This window comes from Equus caballus, chromosome 1, assembly GCF_041296265.1.
Source record: "Equus caballus isolate H_3958 breed thoroughbred chromosome 1, TB-T2T, whole genome shotgun sequence".
Classification (NCBI taxonomy): Eukaryota; Metazoa; Chordata; class Mammalia; order Perissodactyla; family Equidae; genus Equus; species Equus caballus.
Window position 1 is genome coordinate 110200839 of NC_091684.1, and position 18924 is coordinate 110219762.

At 46.4% G+C, this 18924-nt stretch overlaps 1 protein-coding gene across 2 annotated transcripts in view; it reads left to right on the top strand.

The window, feature by feature from the left end:
- The window catches only part of SLCO3A1 (solute carrier organic anion transporter family member 3A1), a 295928-nt gene that overhangs the window by 267181 nt on the left and 9823 nt on the right, over positions 1 to 18924 (top strand). For both annotated transcript variants that reach the window (XM_005602811.4, XM_023650742.2), the window contains exons 8-9: positions 4149 to 4324; positions 8712 to 8776. In XM_005602811.4, the coding sequence (XP_005602868.3) occupies positions 4149 to 4324; positions 8712 to 8776 (241 nt within the window). The remainder of the gene's footprint in view (positions 1 to 4148; positions 4325 to 8711; positions 8777 to 18924) is intronic.

Consider the following 18924-nt stretch of genomic DNA (forward strand, 5'->3'; position numbering starts at 1 on the left):
TCTGCTCAGATTACTCTGGCTTACCTCCTCCCCAGCCTCGTTCACGGCTTTTCTTGAATAAATTAAATCTGAATGAATAAATGCAGATTCATCTAGAAACTTTAGGGCATCCATCCATTTCCAACCTTTCTCTTCGGCGCCAGCAAGCCGACATCTTCACTGGTCACATGCCCGTCTCTCGCTTCTCTTCTGGTGTTAATAACCCCAGATGCCTCATTCCTGTCAGGTTGGTGGGGGCTTCCCCAGCGCATTTTTGTCCTGTCCCTGGCTTGTGTGTTCTCACCTGTTTCCCCTCTGTCTTGGCTGCAAATCCCACGACAGTTCGATCCTGCCATGTCCACTCGCTCCATTCGCAGATGTTGGCTTTCTGAACACATTCGCCTCACCCAGACCAGACAGGGCTGCGCGATCACTGTGTTAGCCATGGTCTGAGATGAAGACGTCTCGTTTTTATCCCATTCCATTAGCGCCATGACCACACACCTCATCCAGAGTGGATCCATTTAGAGGTGGTTTTCCACTTCCTAGAGCAGAGAGGGGCCAGGCGGTTTCCTCTTATAGCAAATGTAATGCATTTGAGCCATAGCCTAGGGGTGGGGCAAAGATCTAGGGCTGGGAGTAAGTGCCAGTTCCAGATTACTTATTAAACTGAACAAAACTCACCATCACACGCTTCATTCACAGGGTTCTGGCTCTCATCACTCACTCAATACTCACATCACATTCCTGAGAGGCTACCTGAGTTCCTAGGGTACTTGACTAAACAAGGCCATAGCCATCCGTGAGGGGCCTGGGCCTCATTTAAGCCTGAGCACTCTGTGAGTGCGTGTGGGTGTAAGTCCCCAGTCCCAAATCTCTGTTTCCTCACAGGCTACTGCAAGAGTCAGAGAAGCATGGGAGTGGTTTGAACTAGGGCAGGGTTTGAGGGAATTTGGGATATGGTGAAATGAACGGGACTTGAGGATTTATTCATTCATTTGATAAACAGCTATTGAATCTCTATCATGAGCCAAGCCTTGTCCTCTGGAGCTGGGGATAAAGGAGGGAGCAAAACCACACTGGTCTCAGTCCTCATTAGCCTTATATTCATGAGGAAGATTGATTTGACGTAGGAGTAAGGGGCGGTCCAGAATTACCACCTGGTTTCTATAGGGTTCCTAGGATACCGTTTCTAAGGCAAGATATGTGGAGGGAAAGGAGATTGGGGCCAGGAGTTGTGTATCTGTCAGGGTTCAGTCAGGAGAACAGCACCCACAAGTATTTTGGAAATTCAGGGTTTAGTATAGGAATCAGAGCTTACATGAACATGGAGGAGTTGGGGAATTAAGATCTGGAAGAAGTGAGATGAAGGATCGGAGAACAGTTATTACATCACCAGAAGCACCAGCTCAGGTGGGTAAGTCAGGGCTTGTGGGAAAATCCCAGGAGGCTGAGTTCATACGGTGCTTAGGGGAGGATCTGGGGAACCATGCCAGCGGGCCTGCAGCCAAGGCAGTAGGCGTGGACACGGGCCTCTGTCGTCAGCAGGGTCAGCAGAAAAGAGGGTGGATGCAAAGGGGTGCTAGGGCCGACTGGTACCTTATAGGCAGACACCTCTGAGTATGTCTATCCCCATGTCTGACTTGAGAGTAATGGCCTCTGCTTCACTTCTACCTTCTAAATCTCTCCCACGTTCCCCTCCTGTCCAGCTCTCATCCATGCAGGGAAGGGAGTTCTGGGGAAGTAGTTCCCAGAAACCATCATCTGTACGTTCTGTGGGGAAAGAAAAGAAGAAAGAGAGGGCATGGGAGGGTAGTGCCAGGCTGATGGCACAGAATCCAGCACAGGGCATTTGTTCCTGGATTCGGTGTTGATCTGTCAACGTGCTCAGAGTCTTAGGCGGGGACGTACCACGTGGGTCTGGAAGGGATATGAGCTAGAGATTAAATTTAGGGGAGTCGTCAGAGGGTACATAGATGGTGAAACAAATGGCATAGATTAGGGCAGAGTGCAGAGTGAGAAGGGAAGAGAGTCCAGACCAGGGCCCTGAGGAGCACCAGCATTTTAATGTAGGAAAGGGGAGAAGGTACCATCAGTGAAGGTGGAAAAGGAGCAACTGGAAAGGGAAGAAGGAAACCAAGGAAACCGGGAGAGTGGAGCCCTGGAAGCCAGGGAGGGAGTGGTCCACGGGCGTGCACTCCTGGGAGCTCCAGTAAGAGAGAAATGGATGGTGGGGTCAGGATATGGAGGCCACTGGAGAGCTTAGCACAGCATGATCCATTCATGGGTGTGGGGACAGAAGCCAGCTGGAGTGAGGTGAGAGCGTGGCCCATGAGGAAATGGAGGTAGCAAGTGTAAACAGCTAGAAAAGTTTGGCTGTGAGGTGGAGGTTGGGGAGGAGGGAGCAGTTTCCTCTCCCAGGCAGGGAGAGAAGTGACAGTTTAAGTCGTAGTTGGGAGAAGACCTGCTTCCTAATAAAGCCTAGGGAGACTCGTTCCTGTATGCATTCTAAAACCGTCTGCTGAGTTTTGTCTGCCGTGTCTCAGTGCTGTGCTATGAGAGGATGCTCAGTGAGGTATGCGTAAGACACTTTCTTATCCCAGGAGCACAAGGTCTCCTCTGGGATCAGGGCAGGGCCTCTGCAGTGGGGTGTGGAGCATGCCTTCGCAGAGAGACGTACTGGGCTCACGGGGCCTCACAGAAGGGGACTGGAGCCTGGGAGGCCCGGCAGAGGGAGGTTTCAGCACTAGGTTTTGAAGAAGAGCTAGGAAGTCTCAGGCAGAGGTACATGGAAAGGGGCAGGGGGCAGGGCCTCAGCAGCGTGCAGAGAACTCCCATAACCTCCCCTGGGTGGTATAATTGGGCTATTTACAAAGGGTCCCGCTCTGGGCAGACTACTTAGGACAAAGGGTCCAGCTCCACCAGTATCTCCCCCAACTTCCGCATCCTGGGCAACTGCCCCAGTGCGGGGCACAGCCATTCAGGGAGACCCTGTTGGAGGGGGAGCATAAAGGCTTTGGATGCGCCCGAAAGCATCCCATGTAGCCTTATGGGATAACAAACCCCCATCTGTACATTCTGTGGGGAAAGAAAAGAAAGGAAAGCGGGGAGGAAAGGGAGAGGGATGAGGATGTGGGGAGAGCGGCCCAAGGAGGAGAAACGTGAAGCCAGAGATTTCTTTGGCCCTCCTGAGGATTTACATCGGCGTGTGCTCTGAAAGCCAAGCCGACCTGGAAAAAAAAGCAATGAATCATTTATGATTGTTTTCATTTTGTATTCATTAGAGGCCTCTGCACCATTATTATCGAGCCTTAATTGGCTTGGCGCTCGCTGGGCACTGCCTCTCCTAGCCTCTGCTCCTCCCTCTGCCATTGGAAATCCCCCCCCGCCCCCCCCCCCAGAGAGAGCAAGGACTATGCCTGTCCTCCTGCCCCAGAGAGCGAGGACTATGCGTGGGAACCGAGGACTGAGCACAGGGGCGGCTGGGCAGGAATCCACCCAGAAGATCAAATGGAATACAGTTGCTTTTCTTTCTCCTCTGATCATATATTAATAAATATATCTCGTTGGGCTTTGGCTGGCTCACGGTCTGCGCTAAGCTCCCTGGCTTCTCTTTCTCAGCCACTCAAGAACTTTCCCGTTAGCTCCCGCATCTCGTGGCCCCACAGGCACAAGGACTTCGTGCATGACATTGCACATCCTTTGTTCCAAGTGCCACATCGGGCACGGAACCAGTAACAATATGCAGGTTTACCTGATTTACTTCTTTTAACACACTTGGGTGTAATTATAACTGAATAAAAAAAGAGGACAAATTGGCAAGTAATTACAGTGTTAATTTGGCAATGTTTTATCATATTGCGGAAATGCAATTTCCTCTCTAATTGTATTGGGGGGACACATTTCTCTACAGCACAGCTTATTGAGGGATTCCTGAGCATGGAGATGAAATACACGGGAGACAGGGAATCGGCTCTCCTCCCATAAATGTTCCTCTATTTGCGTGTGTTTTGCAGCCTTCTTAAAAAGCTAACTCATTTATTCAGGCCTAATTAATGGAATGCTACAGAATGCAGAATTAGGCTATGAACAGCTCCAGCTGATGGATGGTTTTGGGTTTGGAAACTGCAGACATCCCCAGTTAAAAGGGCTGAACGCTTCCCTTTCAGAATCTCACCGGCTGTGCGTGCCTCACCACCGTCCCGCCTGAGAACGCCACCGTGGTTCCCGGAAAATGCCCCAGTCCCGGGTGCCAAGAGGCCTTTCTCACCTTCCTGTGCGTGATGTGTGTCTGCAGCATGATCGGGGCAATGGCACAGACGCCCTCAGTCATCATCCTCATCAGGTAAGCTTAGCCCCAGGGACCTGAGAGCCCAGCCTCGCCTCTCCCCCTGCCTGGCTGTGTCTGCAGTCCTGGAGAGCAGAACTTCAGGTCTGAGCCTTGCAGGCAGCTTCCCTAGGCCGATAGGAATCAATTACACTTGATCGGGACCTCACACCCAGAGGAGAAAGCAGGGCCCAAGGGAGATGATTACGCTTTCAAGTCCTCCCGAGAATACACTCTGCAGGTGATTTTGAAAGGGACTGTAGTCCTGCATTGATTTTTGCAGAGAATGGTGTTGTTGGAGTAAGATGAAAATGCCATTAGACTAGCCAAGTCCCCACGTCCAGCCCCTGCCCAGCCACAGTTAGCGGTACGACCTGAGCAGATTTTCCCTTGGACTTGTTGCTGCATCTGGAGCTGGGGGTGACATCATTGGTCCTGCCTGCATCCAGCGGGGTGTGGGTCGCTCCGAGACCATGTGTGTACAAACGCTGTGGAGATGTGAGGGGTTATTGTGGAGGGTGTAATGCCATGCCCAGTCACTCGTGGAAGGCAAGCAGTGACTGCTGTTGTACAAAGAGATGGTTGGAGAGAGTGGCATCCATAATTCTGTGGTTCCTTGTCTCTCAGGGCCTGACCTGGGGGCACGTGAGTTGCCTCAAAGCTGAATTAGTGAGTAATATTCTGAGTCACTCATACATGTGCAGAGTTATCTAGATTTGTGCGAGGAAGCTAGAAGGGAACTGCTGCATCCCCCAGCATCCATCTGAACCAGAGCAAGTGACCCCAGACACAGACAGACCCGCCTTCCTGGGATGCAGTTATCTAAACAAACCAATTCAATCCCAAGCGCTGGGAATAAAAGTAGGAATGAAATGCTTGCATGTGCCCTGTACAAATGCACATCCCCACTGCCTTATCCAGCTTCTCTCTTCTCGCCGTGCCTGCTGCTTTTCCGCGTCTTTGTTATGAATTTCCGAGGAGGAGGAGGATTTATATGGGGTACTTATGTTCTCCAGAAGGTCATTAGCAAAGCCTTGTTAATGTGTAGAAGCATTAAGGATACAATAGCAAATTGCCATTTTATACTTACTGAATTTGAAAAATAAATTTTAAAAATTCACGCCCAGTGCTTGCAAGGCTGCAGCAAAACTGGTCAAATCACATATTGCTGGCGGCGCTGAAAAGTCTATAGCTCCTTTCAAAAAAGCAATATAGCAACGTGAATCAGGAGTCATAAAAATGTTCAGATTTTTTATGTGGTAACCCTGCCCCTTGCTACTTATCTTAGGAAAATACTTCTCTATAAGAAAAAAAGCTCAATGCAGACAGATTTTTATTACAATGTTAACTATAATAGCAGAAAAACCTGAATTGGAATAGCGAGTTAAATTATAGTACCACAGTTCGGTGGAATAATGAAAATTCTTAAGAATCTGACAAGTGTTTATGAAATGAACTATTGAATTTAAATTATGTATGGAGGATGATTATATCTAATATGCATATGGACAAACCATCAGATCTCAGACATGGGTTTGCGGTGGCTGCATTACAGTGGTTTGTTTTTTGTTATTAGAAATTCCCATGAAGTTATATTATGCTATTCACACACAAAAGGCACCAAGAAGCTGGGAAAGTGCCCCTCGCGACCATTAGCAGTGACCTGTCCTCTTTTTTCTCCCCCCCCGCCCCGATTCCTTTTTTTCTCCCCCCGTGATTCCTCTGCAAAAACCCAGCTCAGTAGTTGTCACTGACGGACCCAACACAGGAAGTCGGCTGAAATCTTAATCACTTCCGGTTTCACAGCTTGATAAACAGCTCTTGGAGATTTGCGGGAAATGTTTGAGTCCCTTTAAATGGATCAGCACCAGATGGCCTGAATGACCTAGGCTGGGCCTGGTCTACCTCACAGCTGGGTGCTCCATTGGGCCTGCGGGAGCACATGCTCACACGTGCCTTTCAAGAGGGCCAGGGTAGCACTTACTCTGTCACCATCCGAGTCCAACTTGCCATCACAGGTGTTCCAGGCAGGCACAAGGGCACAGGCAGTCTGGGCCATAGCCCAGATGTGCACCAGCCCTTGCCCCATCCCAGAGCATTGGACCCATTCTCACTCTCACACCAGACAGGAGCGTACCTGCCAGCAACAGTGCTCGGGAGGTCCATAGGCAAGAGGACAAGCCAGCACCCACTGAGCCCCTGGTGCCATTGCTGGGCTCTCGTCGTCGCAACTTCTTGTGTTTACATCTTTATTAGCATCCCTCATTTGCAGGGGGAGACTGAGGCTCAGAGAGTGAGTGAGCAGCATTCTCCAGCTCATGCAGCCAGTAAGTTGTGGAGCTAAGACTCCGTCCCTGGCCTTGCCCAGAACTTTCAAGAACCTTCAGACCTGAGCCTTCCATCTCTCCATAACTAGACCTGAGAAGGATTATTCCTCCTGTGGGAACCAGTTTCCCAACAGGATATGAAGGGGGATCTCAGCACCTTCTTCTCTTTATTCCTGGTGACAATAGCTAAAAGGAAATCAAATTTCAAGTGATAAATATTCCAGCTCATTATGCCAGTGGGTTTTCTTGATAAGGAGAATTTGCCTTTATTTATTGGGTCTTTCATGTCAGTACCTTCAAATGAATGCGCAAAAACTGGAACCATGGACCCAATACTAACATAAAAGAACTTGGGTTTTGTCACATGCACATTCTAAAGAGAACTGATCATGTTTCTGTCCAGAAACACTGATCTCATCATTGATATTGTGCAGGTGTCTGGCTTAATCAGCCGGAGAGTGGCTTCCCTGTGACTCAGTGAAAGCCTTGACCTGCTGCCCTGGGATTACTTACCTATACTGTACTCTTTATAATTGAGAAGAAATGTATCTTTTCCCCAAGAATAACACATTTTTAGTTTTCCCTGAAAATCTCAGAAATAGGGCAAAATATTGTGAACACTGCTTCCATGTCCTTTTGGTTTGACAGTGTCTCTTTGCCTTCTATACCAAGAAGCCAAAGATGTGCCCATCTGAGGCTCAAACCAGGTGGTAGGTCATTGGATGGATGCCATGGGATGGTTGGATGAATGACCCCTGGGGTCGGTTAAGAATATTATTCTAGCTACCAGGTCCATAGACAGGTTAAGTATCCTGTGTACTGGGCATCCCATTGGACTTAGCATCCTGTTGGTAACTTTGTTTCTAACATTTATTTTCTACAGAATTGATTGCCTAGGTCCTTCCTACATCACGTGGGTCTTCCTGGTCTTTCAGCCACACTGAAATGCTCCTGGTTTTTCCAAAGGCTCAGCCACACTGGACTGTCTCTAGGCCTAGCCAAGTCCTTCCAGGGGGCATAGTTATGTACTTACCTCCCCATCTCCCCTAGGGACTCATGAGGAGGATGGGGTAAGAGGAAGCTTCTCTGCCAGTGGTGTTCAGGATGACCTGAAGCACATGTGCATGTGGACAAACATCTCTCCTTTCACTTTCCTTCACCACCACGCTAGTGATGAGGCCACCCCAGGTCATAAGTAGGAGACGTCTGCCCATCCATTCACCCGCCTATACATTCACTCAGCACATGCTGTGTGCCACACCCTGCACCGATGATCAACCAGGTGCAAGAAGTCCTTGGCCTCAATGAGACAAGACAAGCATTGAATAAATACTAGTTCCAAGAGTAAGAGGCATTACGAAGGAGATCTCTTACCAGCTGTGAGGACCTTCTACCTGGAATCGGTCATCATTTCCAAACCTCTTTCATTGTCGTTCTCATCCTAGAAAATGTTGCACTCTGAGAGTGTTCCAGAAAATGTGCAAGAAGATCATTCTAAGGGACTGTTCTGGGTGAACCAAAGCCAGGGAAATTGAGTCAGTTCAAAACAAAGAACCATGACTCTATGAAGGTACCTTTCCAATTTTAAAGGTACTCAAACCGGATTTAGATGGATTATTTCACAAGTGGTCCATGCAGGGTGTCAAACCATGCTAGTCAGGTTGATTTCACAAAGGTGTTCAGGGTTCTTGGCTGTTTATGAAGCATAAGGGGAATGGTCTTCCTAGTTGATGTTTCCCTGATACACGTGACCTCTCAGCTTAGGATGTGTCCCTGTCCTGGCAAAAGCAAAATGCCTTTAAATGAAGACTTTATGGACCAAATTTGCATTCCGTCCTTCCAATGACAAGATTAGCTCCAGTTATTAAAAAACACAGTTAAATTCTTAAAATTATCTTGCCACTGCAGTTGTAGTTATTTTTCAGACTTTCAGCAGAGAAAGCAAAAAAAACGCCAAAACTATTAATAATTTTCTAAAGCCAGGCTCTGATGGACAGTAGCGAATGACTCTGGGGTCTGTTAATTGAAGTGGAGTGATAAGGATCTTTTTTTTCCCCTCTTCATCTCTTTGTGTGTAGGACAGTCAGCCCTGAGCTCAAGTCTTACGCCCTGGGAGTTCTTTTTCTCCTCCTTCGTCTGTTGGGTACGTATTCTCTCTTTATTCCCTCAATAATGAATTGGATGCTTGCATGACCAGGTGAGTAAATATCAGCGAAATCATGCCATTTCTTTAGTTTCTCTTTTTTTTAAAAAAATGAAATTAGTAAACAAGAGAAACTTTAAGTCTGTAAATTTTGCTGATAGTTTAGACTTAAACTCAGGCAACTACCTGGATATCGCGGTTTTCATTTATATCAACCCTGCCTTCATGCCACCCTGAATTCCATCAGCATAAGGAGGAAAAGTGATGGCACCAAAGGGAAAAAAATTTGATGGTGCACTTCGGCGCCCTCATTAAGCAAACCATGAGCAGCTTGTGAAATGCTTCATTTATGGGGCCGCCAGCTGGGAGAGAGAGGCCTTCTCACAATGCCTCACAAATGGGAACTTCACACGCTTTAAATTTTTCCAAACTGACTTAGTTTCTTTCTCTTGGATTTCCGGGATGAGGCACTTTTGACCTTCATGTTCCAGAGCCTACATTCCAAGGTTTGCTATGGATAGAAGGAATTAAGTCTCCCCCTAGGCCACACTGTTGCTTTATGAACATCCCTCTGTCAAGGCCAAGATCAAAATAGGATAATTTTTTTCCTTGAATAATAGGGCAGTGGTCGTCTTTACTGGACATTAAATGGTAAATGTGGAAAGAGAAATACTCACGGCCTATATTTTTAGAGTAAAAATAAAATTCCTCATTCCAAGTATGTAACCGTGGATGAGCACAAAGAATTAGCTATAGAGATGTTTATAAAAACATTTGTAAAATTGAAAAATTGGCAACAGCTCAAACATCCGACAGCAGGGAATTAGTTAAATCCATTATGGTCTATAATCCCAATAGGATTTATGTTCCCTTTTAAAATTCTGGAAAGAAAATATTTATAGACTTGGAAAGGGCACATGATATGTGGAGGGGGGAAAAGGTGGTCTATAATATACTGTCTACTCAAGTGTTTTTAAAGTACAGCCACGTGTCACTTAATGGCAGGGATAAGTTCTGAGAAATGCGTTGTTAGGCGATTTTGTCATTGTGTGAACATCAGAGAGTGGACTCACACAAGGTCCTGGATGGTATAGCCTACTACACACCTAGGTCATACGGCACTAATCTTATGAGACCACCATCGTATTTGAAGTCCATCATTGACTGAAACATCGTTATAGGGCTGTATCTATAATTATGGAAAAATATTTTCTAAATTTGTTTTAAAATTTCTAATGAATGTATTTGTCTATTACTTTTATAATGAGATTAATTCCAACGTAATTGATATATGAAAGAAGAAACATATTCACCCTTAGATCCATTAATGAGATAAGGTCTTCCCTGGGGAATGGCAAATACACGGCCTATGCCCCTCCTCACTTCCCTTTCAATAATTCCAATAATTATTTTGGAATTATTCCAGTGAGTTGCTGCAGTCCTTCCAGCTGTGCCCGCACAAGGCCCCCAGAATCTTCCTAGTCACTGTCGATCCATGTGTGTTGGTACACATGGGGAAACTTAAATGTCATTTTTGTCTTATTTCAATTTCGTGGAAAACAGAAATGCTCTGGGTGTGAAGATACCCAGTTAAAACAAGTTCAGTAGTAATTCAAATAAAACACTTAGGCCTTCCTGGACGTTGTAGTGGCTTGTAGAACTGTGTAACCACACAGAGTAATAATTATGCTGATTTTTTTTCTCTTATCACTGGGAGGGTAGAATATGCGTGTGTCAGCATGCCCACTAGTCTCACCCTGATTTGGGTGGATGGATGGATAGATGAATGTGTAATATCAGGTAGCAAGTTGGGGACCCTTATTTCTGAAAACGGTGGAACCATTCTCCATACACATTCGTTTAACCAACTAACGTATATTGAGCACCTAATGTGTTCAAAGCTCCATGGACCACACCCAGGTAAGTGAGCACAGCCCTGCTCTTAGGGAGTCCTCTCCGAACCTGACCAGGGAAGGTGGGGCCCCTCATCTGTGGAGTTGCTGTAGAGGTCTCTGCACCTCTAAAAAGATGCTGAGGACTCAACATAGCTGGTAGAAAAATTGCTACCCTTCAGAATAATTTTGATAGCACAAAATGAAAAAATTGCAAGACATTTCTGAAAGTTAATGAAAATTATAGGACACCTGAAGACAGAACTGAGGATTACAGAGCGTGTATAATGTGATACTGTTAAGATCATTGTATGTTGCTCTAAAGCAGTTTCACTATTTGTATGTCTGCCCCAGGAATTATCTAGAACAGTATTTTTCATCTTTTGTGACTGTGACCCACAGCAGGAGATAAGTTTTACAGTATATAGCTCAGTACCCACATACATATGCATAGATATAGCGGAAACCAAAATTTCATGAAAAAATACCCACCCTTGATATGTATGATGCATTCTGATATTTTCTATTCTGTTCTATGCCATGCTTTTTAAAAAGTTGGTCATGACCCACCATATTGATTTTATTGCCCATTATAGGTCAGAAATCAGAGTTTAGAAAACTCTGCTCTAGAGGGTTATGACGCGGTTTCACCTTTTAATTAAAAGCAGCTTACCAAAGAAGTGCTCGCATTTGGCCTGATTCCATTTCCAGCAGCACCCAATAAGATTAACCATGAGTATTGTTAATGAGGGGCCAACCAAGATAGCAGATTCCATGACATTGTCCGCCTTTGTATGTGACCCCGCATGGGTAATGGGGATGCGATGGGGCCATGAAGGTTGAGTGTGATGAGATCTGAGAGGGAGTCAGCACAGGTGCAGCAGGAACATGTGGACGAGCCACCTAATCTGGCCTTGGGATGGGGCAAGGGTGTGGGTTTGCAAGGGTGTGATGTCTACCTAAGACAAGAAGAATGATGAAGTGTTATACAGATGAGCAAGAAGGAGAGAGTGCTTTAGATGGAGGGACTTAAAGCCTGGGAATGAGCAAAACCTACAGCCTGCTGGGGACTGCAGGGAGCCGAGCATGGCTGGAGCATGGAGGGCAAGGGGGGGACCGGCAAAAGATGGGGCTGGAAAGGACAGCTGTCAGGAACGTGATGCAGAAGGGCTGCGGCCCCGTTGTCAGATTTGACCTTTATCTCTAAAGCCAATGAAGTCATTGATGGACTTCAACCAGAGAGTGATAAGATCCATTGTGCATTTGTAGAAAGGGCCACTGTCTGCCACGTGGAGAATGTAGGGACTGAATGCTAAGCCACTGGTATAGCAGAGTAGCTGATGGAGGCCCAAGCTGAGATAATGGCTACCACGATGGGAAGACGTGGGCGGAGGAAGACCTGTCAAGGCTTAGTCTCTGAATGGAACTATGCAGACTGGAATATCTGAGAAGGAAGAATCCAAGTGACGGCTCCTTGAAAAGGCTTGGGTCACGTGGTACATGGGAGTGTTATTTTTTGAAATGGGAAGACCAGGATGAGGAGCAAGTTGGGAGTGGTATGGACCAATGCTGTCCAACAGAACTTTGATGATGGAAATGCCCCATATCTGTGCTACATGGGGCTATTGAGCACTTGAAGTATGGCTTCTGTAAGCTAATTTCATTTAATTTTTATTGATTTTCATTCGAGCAGATGCATGTGGTCAGGGGCTATCGTATTGGACAGTACATGTGAAAAGGGATTCCATCCTTGATGTCAGAGCATGAGGAAGTGGGGGCAGCAAGGGGAGACCACTCTTTCCAGATACTTGTGAGGAGTGTAAAGAAAGAGGGCAAGACCCAGAAGTGAATGTGAGATTATTTTCCCTTGTGGCTTTAGATGCCAATGGAAAGGAGTTGCTAGGAAGAACGGGGCAGAGACTGCAACGGCACAGGTCAGTGTGATGCCAAGAGCTTCCCAGATAGCCCTTAGCAGCCCTGGAGTAGAAGAGGGAATGTGATTAGTGGTATCAATGGCAGGTGAGGTGGGAGGAGTGTGGAGCAAAGAAATTAAGGAAAGTAGTCACAGTGGGGCTAAGGTGATTGACCGTGGTGCCTAGGTTGGATAAGGAAGCAGTAAAGATAGAAGAGGGAAGGGAGGACAAAAAGATAAAAGAGCTTAAGAACTAAATGTAATAAATCATGGGGAAAGAATTGGAATCTGTAGCCAAAGGTTTATCATCTGAAGCTCTGAGAGATGACAAAACCCAGGGTGTGGAATGACCAGAGAGGAAAGGGAGTGAACAACCTTGACATTGAGGATGAGTTGTTGAAAGGGCCCAGTGTGGAATTGCATGTCGATGGAGAAATTCGTCACCCATGACAGTGGCAGAAGTTGAGCGGAGGAGGACAGGGAGCTGGATAAGGTCAGTAAATTCAGAGTAAACCGAATCGCCTACCCATAGCAGAATCCCTGATGTAATCAAATCCATCCTTCATCCTTTTGCAAATGCCCTGATCACTGCTTTTCTCTCTGGGTGTGGGCAAACCATCTGCTCAAAGGTCTGATCCAGAATCTTGCTCCTGGGGTCAACTGCATGCCGTGGGTGGATTAATTAAATTAATGGAAGCAGATACTCACTGAAATCCTGCTATGTCCAAGGCACCGTTGTAGGTGCTGCAAAGGATGTCAAAATAAATAGGAGCCAGATCCTGCCTTCAGGGGGGCTCCAGTAAGAGAAGGAAGCAAGTATGGGGAACGTATAGGACTAGAAGAGTTAGGACCTTGAATTTCAAGGGAGAAAAAGATTTGACTTAAGCAGTTGCCAGTGTGGAGCAAATGATGGTTTGAGATGGGAGAGGGGATATGCATTCAGAATTCTGACTTAGGAAGATCATCCTGAGAGAAAGGTGCAACCTGGTGCAGCAGGATGCAGGACAGCTACTCAAAGCATTGAGGTGAGAGGAAGCCAAGCCGGGTAGAGATTAAAAGGCAAGGACAAATGGAAGCCATATTGTGGAGGAACATCTGTTGAATGCCCCAACTGACTAGATGAAAGCAAGAGAGAAGCAGCAGAAGCACAAGATAAAGCTGAGGATTCGACCTGTGACTGGCCCTGTGGAGTAGCCTTTAATAGAATAAGGTAACAGACATTCAGGTGTCTCCAGGGACTTGTAAGAGCTTGGCTGGGCTCGCCACCACACACGCTCTTCCCACAAACCCCTACTCTTAGGTTTCCAGAACAACAGGCTGGACAAAAAGCTTTGGGACCATCAGCCTCAGGGGCCACCTCTGTACACAGGTGTCATTCCTGAGCGGACTGTCCTTGGGTCTTGGGTGAATTGTGAATTAGTCTAGGAGAAGTGCATCTTGCAAACTCCTGATGTGGCTCATCAAACATTCGTTGAGCTCCTGCTGTGAAGTCTTGAATATAAAGAAGTTCTTTAGGCAAGGGGGAGAAAGGAACACATTCAGTGAGTGCTTTGGAAGAAGAGAGCACAGCGTGCCAGGGATCCCAGATGAGAGGCCGTGCAGCACCCAGCCATGGGGTGGTGGGGAGCAGGATACAGTGGCTGGAATGCATGGAACACCCTTCCACTCACCTGTGCATTTGTTTGTTTATTCAGCAAACATTTATTAAATACCAACGATGCATCTGACTTCCTGAAGCACCTGCACCACCCAGGATCTATTTCCATATGCGTGCTAAGGTGACACATATTTACCGCATATTTATGACCGCATATTTACCGTGGACCCCTCTGCAGTCAGGCACGCCTGGATTTGAGTCCAGCTCTGCCGTTACTGACTGCGTGGCCTTTGGCAGGTTATTTAAGGTCTTTGAGCCTTAGTGACTTTAACAAGGTGCCCAGGAATGAAATGAGAACAGAGTAGCTCCTCCCAACTTCTTGGTTTTAAGAAAAGTGAATGTCAGATGTCCATGGACGATGCGGGCCAATGTTGGCAGTCTGGTCTCTCTCGGCATTACTGAAGTTCGTTAATCCTTTGAGGAGAGCATACTTGTTGACCTCCCTCTCTAGCTTGTGCTGGACATAACAGCAATTCCATCAGGTTAAATAGAGATTCCATGGTGAATTCAAGTCTCGGCAGGTAAGCTGGAGAGGAAGGGCTATCTTTTGAAATGTAAATGGCAGAGTAATTTTCAGCTTCCTTTTTGTCCCATAAAGGAATGAGAATTTATTTTTCTTACAAAAGCCTTTCAGTTCACGTTTTAAGTTTAGACCAAAGAATATAAATAGACCCGGCCTTTTCAACCAGGGGAGTGAATTAAATTGCCAAGGACCCTGAGGTTTCATCTTTGTTAATAGATTTCAGGAAAACAGAGACAATTTCCTTAAGTGGTGTGGCAATTTTTGCATTGAAATATATATGGCTGCAATTTGGGCCTGAATGTAATAGGAAGTAAGATTTAATCCTTTTAATATGCCCTGTAATAGCACATAACAGCATTGAGCCTCCGGATCCCCTCCTCACAACATACGGTGGGTTCCTGGTGTCCCAGTGATGGGACCCCAGTTAATGCCTGCTTCATCCATTTTCTCCTCCCCAGGAGAAAAGAGGGCAAAAAAGGAGAGGACTGCTTCTGCAGGCTCACACAGTTTGTAAAGAAATGCTACACCATCCTCACCCGCCCTCCTTAGGTAACTGAGGGCATAACAGAGTGAAGGTGCTCAGAGCAGAAATACACTCTCACGTACACCTTACCCATGTGGCCTCTCTGCAGGAAGCAGCAGCCTGACTTATACTTATGACGTGAAGGATTCTTGACACGGGGTTATTCACTGAATCTTGGCTTGAAGGGTATTCTGTGTATCTTTCTCTGGAGATGCTGATTTAAAAGAGGACAAATTTAGGGCTGGCCCAGTGGCATAGTGGTTAAGTTTGTACACTCCGCTTTGGTGGCCTGGGGTTCATGGGTTCAGATCCTGGGCATGGACCTACACACAGCTCATCAAGCTACATACAAAACAGAGGAAGATTGGGCACAGATGTTAGCTCAGGGTGAATCTTCCTCACCAAAAAAATAAATAAATAAAAGAGGATAGATTTTCATTTATCCAAGTGAAAAACGAAAGAACAGGAAAGGAACCAGATTTGTTGAGAGCCCACTCTATGAGGGGCTTTCAGAAATTTTATCTCAATCTCTACAAAATCTCAGTACAAGAAGGCATTACTGTGCCCATTTTATAGACAATGAAACAGATTCAGTAAAGTTGAGTAACTTGACCAGGGTCACACAGTTCTCAAGTGGTAGAGTTGAAATCCAAAATCAGCTGTCTGTGGTTCCAAATTTTGTATTTCCTCCCCACCACCAAGCAAATACTGCTTGAGGTGTTCTCAAGATACAGAGAGTGTTTGTATACTGAATAACCATCTCCCAGCTTTCTCACACAGCATTAACTGGAGAAGGCAGAACTCCGCACTTTGCAAAGATCACAACTGCTGTGCGTGCATGCGTGTGTGTGTGTGTTTCCCCCTTCACACTTTGCAAAGATCAGAACCCCTGTATGTTTCACTCCAAAAGCTTCAAAACCAGGCTTCCACAAGCCTCTTATTCCCAAGAGCTTAGCGGAGGGTAAATAAAATGTGTCTGTAGCCCTGGGAATCCCTGATAAGAACTCTAAAACCCTCTCCTCAAATCACCAAACTTTGAATTAGTAGGAAGGTTATTGGGTTTGGGGTTTTGAAATATCAAGCCTGGGACAACTAATATCTCTCAGCCTTGGTTTCTCTATGGGTAAAAAAGGTTGTGGAGGGGTTTCCTGACATGTGAGGAGCACCGTGTGCAGTGCTGGGGTGAGGGGCAGCGACAGACAGTGGGTATCGTTACGGTCGTCATACTATAGAGGTCTCCCACTGGTGTCTGGAGAGCCAGGATCTTGCAGGGACTGCCAGGGCTTCTAGTTGGTTCACCTGAGTAATAAATGTGTAAGATGGAGTGGCTGCCTGTGCAAATGAGTCATCAAGTGGCACTCCCTTCTGTGACTAATCAGATGAGATCTAGAATGGCAAAGGCCTCTAATGAAAGGGATCCAGCCAGTTCATCATCTCTAGTGTTCTCTGCATACCTGGAATTTAGGGCTGAGAGCTAGAGTTCCCCTGTGGAGAAAATTTTAAGTCGATCCAAAGGAAAAGATGAATTTGGCAGGAATGAAAGCTAATATTTTCTCTATTCAGAAATCTAAAAGGAATCTCATAAAGTTTCTACTTAAGGTACTCGACTGAGATTTATTCTAAACTGTCACCTGTGCAACATAAGTAAGGTAGCAGAAGTTCTGGCCATATGGGAGGACCAGACCCTTGCTTGTATAACAGTGACCTCATTTGCATCATGCTCGCCCTGACCTTGACCAGGCAATTGGTATCAGTTTCATTTTAAAGATCAAAAAACTGAGACACGGAGAGATCAAGTGACTTGCCCCAAGCTTCCAGCTCCTTAAGTTAAATGTTCTTTCATCTCTACAAGTGTTCTCCAAAATATTGAGTATAATGTGAAAATCTTTGCTAGATGCTTAGCTTTCCAATTTCTGTTTGAAGGCTATGTCTGACTCCAGGGCCTTGTCATCAGGTAGGAGAACTTAACAATAGGATAAAATTGACATCGATGGCACGTAGCAATATGCCCTGCTTTAAAGACAACTCAATATTACAAAGATTCTCACTCAGATGCAGGTACATGAAGGTATTACATATGGCATTTTCAGAGGGATATTTTCGTTGAAGTATTCATGAATGGTTCTTTTAAATTGCACATTTCTTAAAATATGTCTTGATTAGGCCAACTTGGATCAGTGCACAACTCTTCGGGCACCCATGCATTGTGGAGCAAGGGGCCTTTTCCTATCAGTTCCTTCCTATGGCAAACCTTTTATCAGAGGTGTCATTGTCTTAGCTCCCATTGCCTGCTGGTTGGTGGTCCCTCTAGCGAGGCAGAAGGATTTGGGAGCTCATCACACCCTAATAAAACTCAGAAGTAGAAAGGTGAATGGATTTGTTTTATCCCATGGGGCCAGTAGGAACCAGCCAGACTTGTCCTGTTTCTCCCCAAGTCTATCCATCATTTAAATTGGCTCCAGAGCTCTATTTCTTTACCTAAATAATGTGGAGTGTGGCTTCATTTCTATTATGTGGTTGCTATGGTGGTTCCTCGTGTTGGCTCTTTTTCAGTTAAATGAGGAAAGGCACTTGCACAGGGAGAACACACGCTGATTGGCAAGGAAGGGTTGCCTTTGGGCGGTGAATGCTGGGGATACAAGTTTCCATTCGCCAAGACCAAGCTGACCTGGAAGCTGCAAAGAGGGGGCGGGTCGTGTGGGATTTTGAGTTTGGAGTTCATTAACTCATGCTGCCTGGAAGTCTAATGAGGTTTCAACTAAAACTCTTTCTCAGGAGTTTCTCTTTAGGGTAACAAGCGACAGCGCTGGAGAGCGCTAAGGATGTGCTGAGGAGCCTGGGCCTGGGGAGTGGGGAGCTCTGCCAACCTCGTTAGCACTGATGGGACGATGCCACCCATCTCCTGCCATTCCAGTCCGATCATTAAAATCAAGGAAGTGCTGCTTCCTTCAACAACCCTTCCCCTCCCAGGCTGCCCTCTGAAGGTCCCTGAGGAAGGAGGCCCTGAAGTGTATATAACACAGACGTTCTTATTCTGGCGATCGTGGCTGGACTTCAGGGGTCCCATGAACCCCCCATCTATATATACGCGTGTACACTGACACAAGGTCTAGTGTACTCGTGTTCAACTTCTGGGCCCTCCTGGTTCCAGCTCCCTCTGCTCAAGAGCACACACAGCCGCAGAAGAACAATACACAGAGTAGGCTGCCTCTTGGCCACGCCCTCTACGAGGTTGCACTTCGAGTGACACCAAGAATGTGTCGCTTCGAGAAGGACTCTCTCTCTTCCTTGTCAGGCTCTCTGCAGATGAGGATGATGATGTTAGCAGCTGTCATTTATTTTGTGTTTACTGTGTGCCAGGCACTGTTCTAAATGCTTTTCCTGTATGGAGATGAGGAAACTAAAGCACAGAGGGCTTAAGTAACTTGCACGGGTTTGTGCAGTAAGCAAAAGGCGAAGCTGGGATTCGAACTCAAGCAGTTCAGCCTCCGGACAGGGTCCTTTCACCCCTGTGCTGTAGAACCACCAATTATGACACGTTAGCCCACAGTCGTGTGAGCAGAAGTGCACATGCAGGGAGGAGGAGCCCGTCCCTACACCCAAGCAGCCATCAGAGCCCGGACAGTAAATGTTCTTTTCCC